Source organism: Rhinolophus ferrumequinum, chromosome 10, assembly GCF_004115265.2.
Source record: "Rhinolophus ferrumequinum isolate MPI-CBG mRhiFer1 chromosome 10, mRhiFer1_v1.p, whole genome shotgun sequence".
NCBI lineage: Eukaryota > Metazoa > Chordata > Mammalia > Chiroptera > Rhinolophidae > Rhinolophus > Rhinolophus ferrumequinum.
The window spans coordinates 52505507-52521346 of record NC_046293.1 but is presented as its reverse complement, the minus strand read 5'-3'; the positions used below and the strand labels follow the sequence as shown (position 1 = coordinate 52521346).

General features: G+C 48.6%; 1 protein-coding gene across 1 annotated transcript; it reads left to right on the top strand.

Annotated features, from left to right (window-relative positions):
• Nucleotides 1–1380: 1380 nt before the first annotated feature.
• KRT84 (keratin 84) lies at nucleotides 1381–8878 on the top strand. The gene is made up of 9 exons (XM_033118323.1): nucleotides 1381–2000; nucleotides 3246–3454; nucleotides 4063–4123; nucleotides 4635–4730; nucleotides 5650–5814; nucleotides 5975–6100; nucleotides 6613–6833; nucleotides 7299–7330; nucleotides 8532–8878. The coding sequence occupies exons 1-9, from the start codon at nucleotides 1449–1451 to the stop codon at nucleotides 8876–8878; spliced, it is 1809 nt and encodes a 602-aa protein (XP_032974214.1). The 5' UTR covers nucleotides 1381–1448.
• The last annotated feature ends 6962 nt before the right edge of the window (nucleotides 8879–15840 follow it).

Genomic DNA, 15840 nt, shown 5'->3' with positions numbered 1-15840 from the left:
ATCACATCATCCACAAATCACATTGTGTGTTCACCACCCAGAGTCAGCTCCCCTTCCATCACCATACATTTGATCCCTCTCACCCTCATCCCCCACCCCCCAACCCCTTTACCCTCTGGTAACCACCAAATTACGTTCCCCAGATTAATTTTCAAGCCCGTGGCCATCCTATGGTCACCGATTGCCCTCCAATCCCCTCACCCTCCCCCCCACCCCCCACCCCTCCCACCCATCTAGCAACCCTCAGTTTTTCCTCATTGTCTCCCAAACTGTTTCTGATTAGTTCATTCACTTATTCTTTTCTTTAGAATCCACAAATAAGTGAGATCATATGGTACTTATCTTTCTCTGTCATTTTATATCTTGATGCTTATTGCTTTGTGTCTCTATCCTAACCAAAGTTCCGCCAGTAATTTTAGGACCCTGCACAGACACAGCCGTAGAAGAGCCCTATATATATATATCTGGGGCGGGGGTGGGGGGGTGGACTCAAACTCATGTGGATAACTTTCCACACAGATATGTGGCCTAATTATTGGCATGCTTTGGCCTCAAATTATGCCACAAAAGTGTTGACTGGTGGAAGCCCTCAAGGTTAAGGATACAGACTGTCTACCATGAGGATAGAGACTGTCTTTTTTATACCCGTATCCTCAGTACCAAGCTCACTGACTGGGACAGAGTAGGCATCTGATAATCATTGAGTGAGTGAGTGAGTGAATGAATTGATGAATTTCCTTTGAGCGACTCAAATCAGACATGTGTCCACACTAACCCAAATGAGCTTTACTAAAGATGGAATTCTTATCTAAACAGCCAAACCAGATCATGGAAGATAGATACAACACTGCAGAAGGTTTTTGGACTAACTAATCCATCTACAGAGATGCAATAAACTGTATTCTCGCTATATCGTTTCTTACTGGGAGCTCTGTAGATCCTGTCTCTCCTCTAAACACCCCCGTCCCTTTAAGGGGTATGTCTGTATAGATACACCCCTCATGCACCTCTTGCTGGAGCTGTCAGCATTCTAACTTTCTGGTGGTTAGCCACACTTGCATTGAAAAAGTCTATTGGATTTATGATCAAAGCACATTAATGTCTCCATAATGGGAATTGTAGTGGACTTGTGGGAAAAAATAGGACCATAATGTTTATGTGTTTATGCATTTTTAATGTTTATAGTTCGTGTTATAGCCCTGATCCTAAGGAGAACAGGTGTGTCTGAGATTAGCTCATTATTAAGGAGGTTACAGGCATGAAGGGTTTCTGCTAACTACCCAAGCTCATAAATGCCTCCAAATGGCTTTTCCCATTTTTATGGGGCCAATCCTCAGATGCCCACACACATAAAAGGGGTTAGAGGGACCCACTAGCCTCAGAAGGACTCCCAGCTCTAGTTCACCCCACTCTGCAATTGCTGCTTTACTCTCACCCAGGAAGCCATCATGTCTTGCCGCTCCTACCGAGTCAGCTCCGACCGCCAGATGGGCAACTTCAGCTCTTGCTCAGTACTGCCCCCCCAGACCCTGAACCGCTTCCAGGCCAGCTCTGTCTCCTGCAGGAATGGGCCCAGCTTCCGGGGCCTTGGTGGCTTTGGTAGTCGGAGCGTCATCACCTGTGCATCGGGCTCACCCAGAATGGGAGCTGTATGCCCTCGTCCCATCCGCTGTGGAGTTGGCTTTGGTGCTGGCAGTGGCATGGCCTTTGGTTTTGGTAATGGGAGTGGTGCTGGCCTAGGGTTTGGGGCCGGCAGCGGTATTGGTATGGGGTTTGGAGCCAGCAGTGGTCGTGGCTATTGCTTCAGTGGCCCTGGCTTTGGCTACAGAGTTGGAGGAGTTGGAGCCCCAGCAGCCCCATCTATCACAGCAGTGACTGTTAACCAGAGCCTGCTGACCCCCCTCAACCTGGAAATTGACCCCAATGCCCAGAGGGTGAAGAAGGATGAGAAGGAGCAGATCAAGACCCTCAACAACAAATTTGCCTCCTTCATTGACAAGGTATCTATGACAGCTAAATTTCTGGGTCTGGGATGACGAGAGCTAATATGCATTGGGGTATTCTTTCTCTTAAGAAGAAAAGGTCCAGGCCTAGAGCATCAACCTTGACCCCCAGATCCTTCAGGTGTCAACCAAAAGCGTCGAGGTATGATTTCAGGGTCACTCTGCTGCACAGCAAGGACAAGCCTGAGGAGCACTGCATTGTGGGATAGATTGTGTCTTCTGGAAACACAGTGGTTGTGTCTTCTGGAGGAAAGAGGAACATCCAGCCAAATCTGAGGGCATCTGGACAAACTAAGAACTACCACCTCGTCACTTAGAAATATCTCCCAAGTGGGCTAGAAACATTAGGACTTAGGCCAGGTGTTGGCTGGTATATGTCTAAAAGGTTTTATCCTTTGAGATCCTCATGCTCTCTTTGAGGTTTCCATAGTTCTTGAGGCTGAGTGGCCACATCTGTTCAAGCGTAAGAATGTGGAGAATGGAGTAGAGTAATTTTTGAACAAAACAAGCAAAGAATTCCTACCGCCAACGTGGGGTATCCGGATTCAGCCTAGTTTTCTAGATTGAGAGAAATAGTGGGGGACCACCACTGATCTTTAGGCTGATGAGAGGAATAGTGGTGGAACCAACATCCCACCAACCATGTGTCCATGGAACGAGAATGCCCTGATTGTCTCTGAGATAGGAAACTCACTTCTGTGAGCTTCAGTTTCCTCATCTAAAATGAGGGTTTGGAGCAAATGATGTCTAAGTTCGCTTAGACATCATTTCGGTCTCAGCTGACAGAATATCTGGGATGATGGGTATGACCTATAACCTGAGAATTCCCACCTCCTCATGCCATATCCCACTCCAAATGTATTTTACTCTGCTCCTCATTTCCTGCCAGGAATAGCTGACATCAGTATTTAGATATAGACAAACTCCAGCTCAAGCAGAGTGCATCTTTCCAACTTCCTGGTGAACCAGCTTACACATTTCTAAAGATAGAAGGAGAAATGAAAATGAAGTGCTTTGATTCAGATTCTCAATTTATAGCTGAACCTGACTGAGCATGAGGAGGAGGTCACAGACCTGCTCTTCCGGGTTCTACTGAATTAGAGGGGAAATGAAAGTCAACAGAGGAGAGAATGATGTCACCACAGAATTGAAAGTCATCTCTGACCATCTGAAGAACTGGTCAACATATAGGTGACTCTATCAAGCACTGCAATTGCCCTTTCTGTGCCCCTGTGGATTTAGGTGCGGTTCCTGGAACAGCAGAATAAGCTCCTAGAGACCAAGTGGAACTTCCTTCAGGAACAGAAATGTGTCAGGAGCAACCTGGAGCCCCTCTTTGAGAACCACATCACCAACCTGCTGAGGCAGCTGGATATGGCAAACAACGACCGGGCCCGGCTTGAGGCTGAGAGGAACCACATGCAGGATGTCCTTGAGGGTTTCAAGAATAAGTGAGTAGCATGTGGACTGCACTGATCCAGGATGGGCGTGGGCAGGTCCCCCAAGCAGCAGCCAAGCTCGGATGAGAGCAGCTGGAAGGACCGGGATTAAATGCTGGCTTCAAAAGCCAGCCTGGAGACAGAGGTGAGGGGTAGTAAGAGAGAAGGAGGAGGCCCTCCATGGGTCCTGAGGAAAAAGGAAATTTGGAATTTGGGATGGTTTTTCCTTGGTCCTGCCTGGGGGAATGGGTGACTTAGCCCCAGAAAAAGGAGCCCTCTGGTTTTGAGAACAGTGCCCAGGTCCAGCAACAAGTTGAGTCCTACTTCCTCTATGGTCAAGTGCAATGACCCTAAACTTTTTCCAGCAGAGGAGCATAGAAATGGGCCAGATTTTCAGACCAATGTCCAATTTGAGAAAGTAAAAGGGATTTGGAGAAACTAAGAGCCACTGGTTCATGTAAGGTCTTAAAGAAGGGGCAGAATGTCTGAGAATATGTAGGTGGCAACGGGAACCGTGCTTCTGGATGGAGCAGTGAGGTCTTAAGAGGCTCACTGGGAGCTGGATGTCATTGGTTCTCAGTTCAGAATGAGAACCCACCCTCTTAATTCTTATCATGCAGGTATGAAGAGGAGGTGGGATCCCGGGCCAACGCTGAGAATGAATTTGTGGCCCTGAAGAAGGTAAGGGAGACCAACAGGTCCAGGCAAACTTCTCCTCCAGAAAGGCAGATGTTCTCCCCCAGGAAAATGCCCAAGCAGCCCTGTGGAATCTGGAACCACACACACCAAGCAGAATCCCTAAGGTCACAACAGGTTCCCTTCGAAGTTCTGATTTGACCTTAGATGATTTAGGATTGGTTAGATTATTTAGATGGCCTTTTAAGAGTCTTGGCCTCTAAATAAGTCCCCTTGCCTCTAAATAAGTCCCCTTGCCTCTAAATAAGTCCCCTTGCCTCTAAATAAGCATCAGGAAAGGTCCAGCAGCAGCCCAGGGGGAGCTTTTATGTTGCAGTAGGGAGAAGAATAGTCACTAAGCTGCATGTCCACCCAGTGACTTTACCACCCATCCCAAAGCCTGGCCTGACCTGTGGGAATTGATCTGATCTTCCCACCCATCTCCAGACTCTGCCAAGGTGGGGAGGTTAAACAGTGCACACGTAACGAGCATCATATCCTTCTCTCTTTTATGCAGGATGTGGATGCAGCTTTCTTAAACAAATCTGATCTAATGACCAACGTGGATACCCTAGCTCAGGAGATTGACTTCCTGAAAACCCTATACATGGCGGTAAGGGCTCGTCCCCTATGGGCCATGCGAGATCAGTGCTTGACCTGGACTCCCTGGGGGCGTCATCTCAACTGACATATTTTCTAACATTTTATGTTATACATCTTCCCACTCAAATCTATATCCTCTATATGTTGATGTATCTACAAGTGGAGAAGGTAAGGTAAACAGACTTCTCATCAGTCTGACTCAGATCTCTGAATAAACCCCTTGGATCTATGATCCAACCCCTTGTTGGCCAATCCAAAGATTAGATTCTAGGAATACTTCCTATATATTAACCAGAAGACTCTGGAAAACTGATTTGCTAGGAAATATAAGAAAAATTGTGTTTAACCTAGCCAAATGAACTACTAGCTCTCTTTTGCTTCTTAAGTGGTCTGTCTAGTCTGGTATAGACCCAGCCAGAGCTGAATGTCTGGCTCTGAGTGGAAATGTTAAAGAAAGCTCCCTCTGGAGCCTTCACCTTGCAGGCCAATTCCGAGCTCCCTGGTTCTATTAAGAACATGGAATATAGAAATTTCTAGACCACCATGTTCTAAAATATTGTCAGCTCTCAATGATCCGTGACAAGAACAGCTACTTTGTGGGTAATCCAAAGAAAAGTTTAAGCCCTAGAGTGTCTCTCACGCCTTTCCACCAGGTTTCTAGACCCCTATGGTTTTAATATTCACCTAAGTAAGTTAGGGTGTTAAAGGGATGTGTCCGAGTATATAACAAGGGTTTAAATTCAAACTGAAATGGTTCTCGATCACGTCTTTTTCTTTGCCCCTGGTTTGGATGGCCTGCTCCATTGCTTTGCTATGAACAAATGAGCAATGCTGTCTGCTCCTGACACCACTTCCTGGGGTCCCTGTGGCAGGGTGCCAGCCACCGGTGGAATTCTGAACCCATCTCTCTTGCTAATCCTCCAACACAGGAAATTCAGTTACTGCAGTCGCACATCTCAGAGACGTCAGTCATCGTGAAAATGGACAACAGCCGGGACCTGGACTTTGATGGGATCATCTGTGAAATTAAGGCCCAATATGAAGAAGTTGCCAGGCGTAGTCGGGCTGATGCTGAGGCCTGGTACCAGACCAAGGTAGGCAGGGGCGGGCTGGGGAAGGGGTGTAGGCAGCTGTGGGGTGAGACTCATGTACAACGAAGCGGATCCATGGAGACCTGGAGCCCTCAACTCATTTGGGGCTATGGTCTTGGCTCAACCTTTGAGCCCTCGGAACATTCCCCTGTCCTCCCACCAGTATGAGGAGATGCGGGTGACAGCTGGCCAACACTGTGACAACCTGCGCAACACACGGAATGAGATCAACGAGCTGACCCGCCTGATCCAGAGGCTGAAGACAGAGATCGAGCATGCCAAGGCTCAGGTGGGCAAATGAAAGGAGAGAAATCCCCAAAGGGAGGAGAGGCAGGGCCCCAAGCTTTGGGGAGGCCCAAGTCTGATGGCATGGGGGAGGCCACCATGGGGGAGGACCCAGAAACAGAGGAAAGGAGGGATTCGTCCAGGAAGGTTTCCTGGAGCAGGAAAATGTGGAAGGGAAAGAGTCTCATATAGAAGAAAAGGTCTGAGACCGACTTGCAGGGGCAGGTGAGACAGAAAGAAGAGCTTTACTCCCTGGATGCTGTGGCTCTTGAAGGAGCAAAAACCAGCAAGTGCAAAATCAGTGGGAATGGAAGCTGAAGAAAAGCACTGCTTCACCCGCTGGTAACATCTAACTAACTACAGGATCATAGTCCCTAAGAAGGCAGCCACCATGGGCTCCCTTCCTGGCTTGGCACCAGGCTGTGTCCCCACCAACAGGGGGCAGTATTTCCAGCTCCACCTACGGAATCCCCCTAGTCCTTGCCAAAGCCCACCTGCAAACTGTCCTCCCTGCAGCGGGCCAAGCTGGAGGCCGCGGTGGCTGAAGCCGAGCAGCAGGGTGAGGCAGCACTCAACGACGCCAAATGCAAGCTGGCGGATTTGGAGGGCGCCCTGCAGCAGGCCAAGCAGGACATGGCGCGGCAGCTGCGCGAGTACCAGGAGCTCATGAACGTCAAGCTGGGCCTGGATATCGAGATCGCCACCTACAGGCGCCTGCTGGAGGGCGAGGAAATCCGGTGAGTGCCCTCAACGCACCAAGATGATAGGAGGTCAGGTTTTGGCATCTGTGCTAAGTAGGAGGAGGGGACCAGGTGAAGAACTGCTGTAATAAGCAATCTCTAGAAATAACAAGGACTTTTCTGCAGACGTTTGTCAGGTTGCCCCTGGCAGGGGATTAAAAGATGGCTCTAAATCTGTGCTGCCTTCATCCAAGTTTGCAGACATGCTGCACCAGAATCACAGGGAGTTTTGCTTGATTGGTTAGCTTGTTAAAAATAATAATAATAACACATTTCCTCAAATAGTTTGATTCAGCAGTTTTGGAGTAAGGTCTAAGAACATGGAGTTTTTCAAAACTGTCTGGCCAAAGGTGAGAACGACTGGTCCAGTGGTCCACTCAGCCAAGAAAGTCCTTCTGAGAGCAAGCAGGTTTTCAGGAAACAACACTACCTGTGAACTGACTTATTTCTTTCTATCTCCAGGATCTGCGAAGGTGTTGGACCAGTAAACATATGTAAGAAACTTAAATCTTTTCCTCTTCACATTTCTCTTCTGTGGCCCTTCAAATTTTCTTGGCCACACTGGCTAGGACAGTCAGGGGAGCAGGTACCACCCAGCCCCTGGACTGGGAGCGGAGGTCTGAGATCTCCCCAGAGCCTGCCTTCCCCAAAGTAAGCAAGCGCCAAGGGTTGCAGGGCCTCCTAGATGGGAGAGGGTTCTGGAAGAGAGTCAGCTTTCGTGCTTTGAGTGTCCTTGTCCTTCAAGGGCAAAGGCCAGGGAAGGGATGGAAAGGCTTGTGCCATGGAGTTCCCTCCCCATGACATGGGATGGGACAGGCTGAACGGAAGTCCCCCTGCTGCTGCCAGACAAAGTACTGGTTGTGCCCAAAGCATGCAGGGTACCAAGCTGGGCACTGCAGGGTGGGGCACAAAGAGGTGAGTCATAGCCCTTGCTCTCTAGAATTATAATCTTTTGAGAAGATGAGTCGTATCCACTGTCAGCCTACTCCTCAAAAGAACCCTGGGGGGAGGAACAGGCACCCCCCCTTTGCTCACTCAGAGGTCCAAGTGCTCAGATACCAGTGCCTGCCTAGTGGCAGAGACAGCAAGAAATAGCTTTCTGCAGGAGGGCAGGCTTGAGTGGGGGTCACAGATGGCAGGAAGGATTCTGGTGGAGTAAAAGCAAGTAGGGGCAGGCCTCCACAGATGGGTGCTGATCTCAGCAAGCTTTGGTTGGATTAGGGTCCTGGACCATGGAGGTGTGCCCCGTGGAGACCAGAGGACTAGAGCAGGGCCATCAGTGAGTCCGAAGAGAACTGACAAGGGACTCTTGTTGGAGGGGCAATGTGGGGATCACCAAGGACATAATTGGAAGAGTTAAGCCCTGTAGCTTTATGGAGGTTATTTCTCCAGCTGTCTGCATAATGCAGTTTACTACCCCCTCAACACAACCCAGCCCAATTTTGGCCATATATATAATGTACATTTTATATATATATATGTAATGTGAGTGTGTGTGTGTGTGTGTGTGTGTGTGTGTGTGGAGTGGAGTCACAGTCCTTGAGTCACCCAAATAAGAGAAGGGAAAGTGGGTATTGACTGTGTAAACAATAGAAACCATTTCAACCCAGGCCACTTCCCTGATGCCACCAGCCCTGTCCTCCCACCCTGCATGGAGGGCATGGCAGCCTCACTGATGGTTTCTTTCTGCTGCAGCCGTGAGCAGCTCCCGGGGCGGCGGCATTGTGTGTGGGCCTGAACCCCTGGTCGCCAGCTCCACCTTCTGCCGAGGTGGAGTTACCTTCTCCACCGGCAGCAGCAACCGTTCTGGCAGCACCTGCAGCCCCAACCTGGGCAGCGCCCGGATTGTCGTGGGCAATGGGGACCTGCTGAGCGGAGGTTCTCGGGGAGGCTCTGTGCTTGTCAGCGAGGCCTGCTCCCCCAGCGTCCCCTGCCCCATGCCCACGGAGGGTGGCTTCAGCAGCTGTAGCGGCGGCCGCAGCAACCGTGGTTCCAGCGTCCGCTTCGTGTCCACCACTACCTCTCGCCGGACCAAGTATTGAGAGCTGAGCACCAGCCAACCACTACCAAGGGAAGAACCATCTCAGTGTCTCCTGCTTGTGGCCCCGAGGCAGACACCTGGACTCTGGACCAGAAGGGGCTCCAGCTACTCCTCCTGCCATGAAGTGACACAGCTCTCCCCAGGGGGCTGCCCTGCCGACCTGTGTCCTTGGGGGCCTTGTTCACCCCCTCGCAGTACCATCCACAGCCCCAGCCGGACTGGCTTCTCCCTGACTCCCAATTTCCTTCTTTTGAATCACTCCTCACCATCAGCTAAAAAGAACACTTTTCTTCTTTTTAGAATATTCTATTGCATATTCAATAGAATTACAAAAATCAGTGCTTGGGAGGAAAGGAACAGTCCAAAGCCAAAAAAGAATCTGTCTGGGCACCACCCCATCCTCGTTTGGGATTAATTTGGAGAATGGGATGACTATCCACACTGCAGGTGTCCTTAGCCTGCCATACTTTGCTTTCTTCATCTTCTTTTCCATGGCAGGAGAAGGTTCTTTTCTTCTATTCCTGACCTAGAAGGATCCACAGTCTTTGGAGGCCCAGGGGATCCCTTGATCCCCCAAGATGGTTCTTCTCTGAGGAGCATTATGTCCTGGCTTCTTCTCTTCTTGGGTTGTTGGTTCACCTCCAACATATGCGTTCATGAGGTGGGTTGGGTGCTCATGGAGAGGTGGGCTTTGCAAACTCACACCCCTGTTGGTGGTGTGAAGGAGGCCCAGCCATGTCTGCTGCAGGAGGGTCTATGCCTGCAAGCTCCAGGGAAGCTTGGGGTGGGGTGAGGTGCCTGTTTGTACTGCTCTTTGTGTTCCTGGGTTTTCAATAAACATGCCAAGCTAACATCATTAGGACTCTGGCCTCTCCTTCTGACTCAGGCTGGGGTTGGGGGAGACTACCTTCCAGACTCCACCAGCCCCCCAAACCTGAGGACTTTCCAAGGGCAGAGGCTGGTGTCCTGGGCACAGGTGAGGCTCTGAGGAAAGAGGGCTCTTCCCTGAAGGGGCTCACAGTTCAGCAAGGGAGAGAAGACACATAGCAAAGTCTCTGAAAACAAATGCCAAGCAGCCCCCTTCTCTCCAATCACCCTGCACCCCATAGGTACCCTTCTCTTGAGCAAGGCAAACCTTCCCATCTTCTCCCCAGGTCCCACCCTCACCCGGTTCCTCTGGTATCATTGCAGGGGGCCTTCTGATCTTTCTGCCCCCACTCCTGTCCTCATCCAGCTCCTTCACTATGATGCCGCGTTAGAGGTCTTTCTCACATAGAAAACTGGTCATGCGTACAGCCCTCAGTGGCTCCCCACTGCTTTCCAAAAATAGCTCAAACTTCTTAACATGGTACATAAACCCTGAGCGATCTGCTCATACACCCTGTGCCATACCCCATGTGTCGCACTTTCAGCCTCTCATCCTTTATTACACAAACCTTTGATAAGTGCTTACTACATGGCAGGCCTGACGCTGGGGAAATAGCAGGAACAAGACTTGGCCCTGTCCTCACAATCCTGCCTGAGAGATGGATAGGCAAACAAGCAATTGTGACTCAATTTGCTAAGAGCTGGGCTAAGAGTGGAATCAATGCTACAGTGCACAAAGGAGAGGCCCAACCCAGACTTGGAGCATCATTAAAAGCTTCCTGGAGGATGTGTGTGTCCCGGCAGAGATGAGAAGAATGATGAGTTAGCAACACTAAAAAGGAGGACGTGTTCTAAGCAGAGGCAATAGCGTGTGCAAAAACCAAGAGGCTGGAGGGAGCATGCCCAGTTTCGGGATCTGCCTCGGGCTGAGTATGACTATAGCAGAGAGCACAGAAGTAGCACAAGTGGAGACAGGAATCAGCCAAGGTGCAGGCAGGACCAGCAGCCTGGGCAGAGCCCCATTAGAGCACATCTCTCACAGCAGGGGCCGTGTGCCACTGTGCTTCACCTCGAGAGTCCTCCCCAGGGAACAGGAAGCACCTCTCCCACCTTTATACAGATATATATGCTGCCTCGGCCAGCAACCTGAGCGCTTACAGATTGCTCTGCGCACAGCCGAAGGCCTGCCTGAACTGAACTCACCAGCCACCTCCCCTCCTGCTTCTGGGGGCTCCTGACTTCCCACCTCACGTCCCAGCTGCAAAGTCACACATGCTCCTCCGATGACAGCAGCATCAAGGCTGTCCCCAGGTGGCCTTGGTACCTCTCCTCAGCCAGACTCACATCGACCCTGTGGCAGTTAACCTATTGCCTCAGCTCCAAATTCACCCTTATTTCTTACTCTGTGCAAATGGATTGGGTCGACTGAAATATTTTCTTTTGCCAGCTGGCACAAAGTTCAGCCTTGTCAGTCGTCATTTCCATAGACACTGGAGAGACGTTAGGGAGTAGGGGCCTTTACTTCCGTGTGCTCTCTCGGCAGTCTCTCCAGGGCCGATTCCTGCAGTGCAGCCGGCTTCTGGACTATCAGCCCCTGCCGTGCACAGCAGCTGCAGCGTCCAACAGCCAGGAGCTTCCCCTAGCAACCCTCTTGGGCAATTTCATAGCAAAGTGCCTCTAGCAAGACACCTCCTTGTGAAAAGCTTTCCTCAGCACCCTACAGTGTGGATTTCTTGGAAGTTCTGGGTGGAAGGTTTCCAGCAAGTTCCATTGGTGTGGCACCAGAGGAACTTCTCTAGAACCCAGTGAGCAATGGCTGTACCCTCTCCAATGAGGTCTGGATTTCAGCCAGGGCTTTTCCTTGGGGTTTCTATCATAGCCCGTAGGGGTAGTGGCTGTTCCTTACATCTGTCATTTCTATACTCTTTAGAGTTCTTTTTACTTCTGACTAGCCAATTCCTCATGACTCCGACCTCCCATGCTGTCTATATTAAGCTTCCCCTGTTTAGTTACCGTGTGGTACTGTCCATGATTGGACCCTGACTGACACATGCCACCTGGACGGCATTGCTTCCAACCTCTCGGGCCAGGGAACAAGCCTGAGACTCCTCAGGCTTCTCATCAATCGCCTTCTCTTCTCTCTCTATGCCAACCCATAGGTGGGCTCACTCAGTCTTTGGTTTTAAACGCCATCCATATGCCATTGGCTCCTGAGTTTATATCTCCAGCCCAGACCTTCCATTAACTACAGGCTGGTATACACAGATTGCTCACGGACATCTCCACTTGTGTATCTAATTGGCATCTCAAACGAAACGTGTCCAAAAACAAAGTCATCTTCCTTCTTCTCCCTCCATGCTGCTCTTTCCATGTTAATGGTAATTTCATTCAGTTGCTTAAGCAAACAAAACAAAACAAAACAAAAAAACACCTTGGAATCACATTTAACACCTCTCTTTCTCTCACATCCTCATATTTAATCCATCAGCAAATCTTTCAGCTTACCCTTCAAATAATATCCAAAATCCAACTCCTTCTCACCACCTCCATGACCACCAGTGAGACCCAGGCTGCCATGACTCTTGCCTGGACTCCCGCAGGGCCCTCTGCTTCCCTTCTCTCCTCCTTCAGTCTGTTCTTTAAAAAGAACAGCCAAACGATTCTGTTAAAACTAAGTTGACCTAAAGTTCCATCCAAGATGAAGTAAGCCGATTATAGCCCGTCTTTCTCACTGATTACAACTAAATACTCTGGATAAAGTTTTTAAAACACACACACACACACGCACACACACACACACACACACACATACACACACACACAAAACTGTTGGAGGACTCTGAAAAGTAAATGAAAGCAGGTAGATCATGGAAGGAAGACAAAGTTTAGTGACTCATGTCCTTTTTGCCCTCTGCTCACATGGTTTTGAGCTGAAGGTGGGCCCCATTTGTGGGGCTGTGAACCGTCAGTATGACCAGCTAAAACTCCAATAGAAATCCCATCTTTCTAACCAGGGGAAGCCAGAAAAGGGGACCCTGTGAGCTGGAAAATATGGGAGCGGAGTCCTCATGTTTTCCTCTTGTGGCTTTGCCCTGAGAGCAGATCCCCGTAATGGAGCTGTGCTGCAGCTATGGCATGGGCAGAAAGCTCCAAGAGAAGCCTGCTCTTTCTGGCTGGGGGAACCAGAAAGAAGACTCCTATAAATGGGGAATGGAGGTAAGGAGAAAGGGATTCCTCTGTGTATAAATCCACACAAATCCTGGTCTCTCCCTTGTGCTGCGCATGCATGAGAGACCCAAAGCAGTAGACCAAAGGCTTTGAGAACTGAGATAAGATTTACACCACTGTCCAAGTTTCAGAAAAACCCCTAAGTGCCATATACACAGGACACAAAGCAGGAACCACTGCCCACAGAAGGAGAGAGAGAACTTGCAGTCTGAACCTAACTAGGCTGATTCTCTACTAAAACAAAACACAACTGAAAATTCTCCAGGGGATTTTAGCAAGACCAAGAGTCGAAACATCATAATATTTAAAATGTCTGAGATACTATCTAAAATTATTTGGACGTTCAAGGAACTGGGAAAATGTGACCAATTCTCAAAAGGAAAGAAAATCCACAGATGCCAATCCCAAGATGATACAGATGTTAGAATTATCACACGAAAACTTGAAAACACTATTAAAACTATGTTCTATGAGATAAAGGTAAATACATTTGAAGTGATGCAAGATAGAAGTTCTTAGCAAAAAAAATAGGAACTATAAAAACAGAACCAAATGGAAATTTTAGAACTGAAAAATGCTACATTTGAAATAAAAAACTCATTGATGGGCTCGATAGCAAAAAGGAAAGCACAAAAGAAAGAGTCAGAGCGGCCGGTTTGCTTAGTTGGTTAGAGCACAGTGCTCCTAACACCCAGGTCACCGGTTCAATTCCCACATGGGCCAGTGAGCTGCACCCTCCACAACTAGATTGAAGACAACGAGCTGCCGCTGAGCTGCCGGTGGGGCAGCCGGATGGCTCAGTGGGTAAGAATGTGAGCTCTTAACAACAAGAGCTGGTTCAATTCTCACATGGGATGAGGGATGCGCCCTCTGCAACTAGATTGAAAACGGCGACTGGACTTGAAGCTTATGGGTCCTGGAAAAACATGCTGTTCCCCAATATTCCCCAATGTAAAAAAGAGAAAAGAGTCAATAACTTGAAGATAAATTAATAAAAAGTACCTAGTCTGAAGCATAAAGAGAAAAGGAGATTGGGAAAAAAATCTTTAAGCTACAGAAAAATGATACATTACACGGGGAAAAACAAGTCAAAGTAGCATAGATTTCTCATGAGAAAGTATGAAAGACAGAAAAGAGTGGAACATTTTTTCTATATCTGGCAAAAATATCCTTCAGAAGTAAAATCAAAACAATAATAAATAAATAAATAAATAAATAAAATTTTAAAAAGACATTCTCAGATGAAGGAAAACTAAGAGACTTTGTCACCTGCAGACCTAAAAGTAAGGCAAAAATTCTTCAGAATGAAGGGAAATAAGAGTGGAGGAAAACAGTAAGCCTTTGCCTTATCTGTAAAATGAGAAGATATTTCCTACTTCAAATAGTTGTTGTGGAGCTTACACTCAGTGGCATAACTGAAGCGCTTGGCACACTGTCTAGCACACAGCAGGTGCACAGTAAATGATAGCTATTGTTTTGATGATCATGGTGGTAGTGGTTCTAGTTTTATTGCTAATTAAGAATACATGTGTTCAGCAGCTCAGCCACTCAAGTACCAAACACAGGTGGGTGCTGAAGTGTCAGCGTTTGCCAGAGCTGTGAGTCAGGCAAGCAGCTAGCTCCCCAGCCTTTCCTGCTCTGGCAACCAGGCCTGAACCTCTGCCCTGCCAGCTGTGGGGGTTTGCTGCCCTCTGCTGGCTGCAAAACTTCTTAGGGGCCACTGAACAGGGGATTTTCAAAGTAGTTTTTTGGCCGTATGACATTGTTGGAGGAGAGAGGAGCTTAGAGTCTTTTAAAACAGTCTTTTACCTCCAAAAATGTGTTTAGGATGCAAACATTACAACAATGAATAGCAACTTTAAAAAAGAAATCCATCCTCTCTCTCAGCAGCCCAACACAGCACTGTTTTCACCATTCTGTGTTTCTGTGTGTCTTTGTTCCCACAGGTGCTCAGGAAACCACAGCCTCCAAGCAGGAAAACGCCACGGAGGGCTCTGAGTCCCATGCTTTTCATTGGATGTGCTCCTCGGGACCCAAGGGCCAGAGCTTCTCACAAGGTAGCATTTTCGGCCAAGCACCCAATATCTAAAGTATCCAAGATGTCCATTCGTGTATACATCCAGTCAGTCAACAACTATTTAGTGAGCGCTTGCTGTATTCCCAACACTGTTCTAATGTGCTTGGGAACCATCAGTGAACAAAACAGACAAAATCCCTGCTCCCATAGAGTTTATTTTGGGATGAGAGGAAAGATTGACAATAATCAATAAATAGAATAACGGAGTCAATTATGGAGTGTGTTAGAGGGTGGTAAGTGCTATGGAACAAAGAAAAAGATCAGAGCAAGATAAGCCTGATGGAGAATGCCTGGGAAGGGGAGGGCAAGTTGCCATTTTTAAAATAAGGGTTAGGACACCTCTGTGAGAGGTGATATTTGAGCAAAGACCCACAGGTGGCAATGGAGCAAGCCCTGTGGCTGAGGGAAGTCCATTCTGGAGAGAAGGGACAGCCAGTGCAAAGGCCCTGAGTCAGCAATGTGCCAGGTGTGTCTGAGGAGCAGCAGGAGACCAGTGTGGTTCCTGAGAGCAAGGAGCTGAGGCGAGAGAAGTAACACAGGGCCAGGCAGTGCAAAGCCTTGCTGGCCATCCTTAGGACTTTGTCTTTTACTACAAGTGAAATGGGGGTGTCATCAGGGTGTTTAAGCACCCGTGTCAGGAGTGACACAATCCAACTAGTGTTTTAAAGGGTCACTCTACTGTTTTGAGAATGTAGTGGAGGGGGCCAGGGCAAGCAGGGTGACCAGCGTGTCAATCTGATCCGTTTTTATGAATATACATGTGTCGCTTACGGACAGAGATATGTTCTGAG

What these genes read in the sequence shown, in the direction of transcription:
- KRT84 (XM_033118323.1), top strand. Translation starts at nt 1,449, where the DNA reads ATGTCTTGCCGCTCCTACCGAGTCAGCTCCGACCGCCAGATGGGCAAC. An exon ending in AGGCCTGGTACCAGACCAAG is followed by an intron (nt 5,815 to 5,974) that starts GTAGGCAGGGGC and finishes TCCTCCCACCAG; the next exon opens with TATGAGGAGATGCGGGTGAC. An exon ending in CTGGAGGGCGAGGAAATCCG is followed by an intron (nt 6,834 to 7,298) that starts GTGAGTGCCCTC and finishes TTCTATCTCCAG; the next exon opens with GATCTGCGAAGGTGTTGGAC.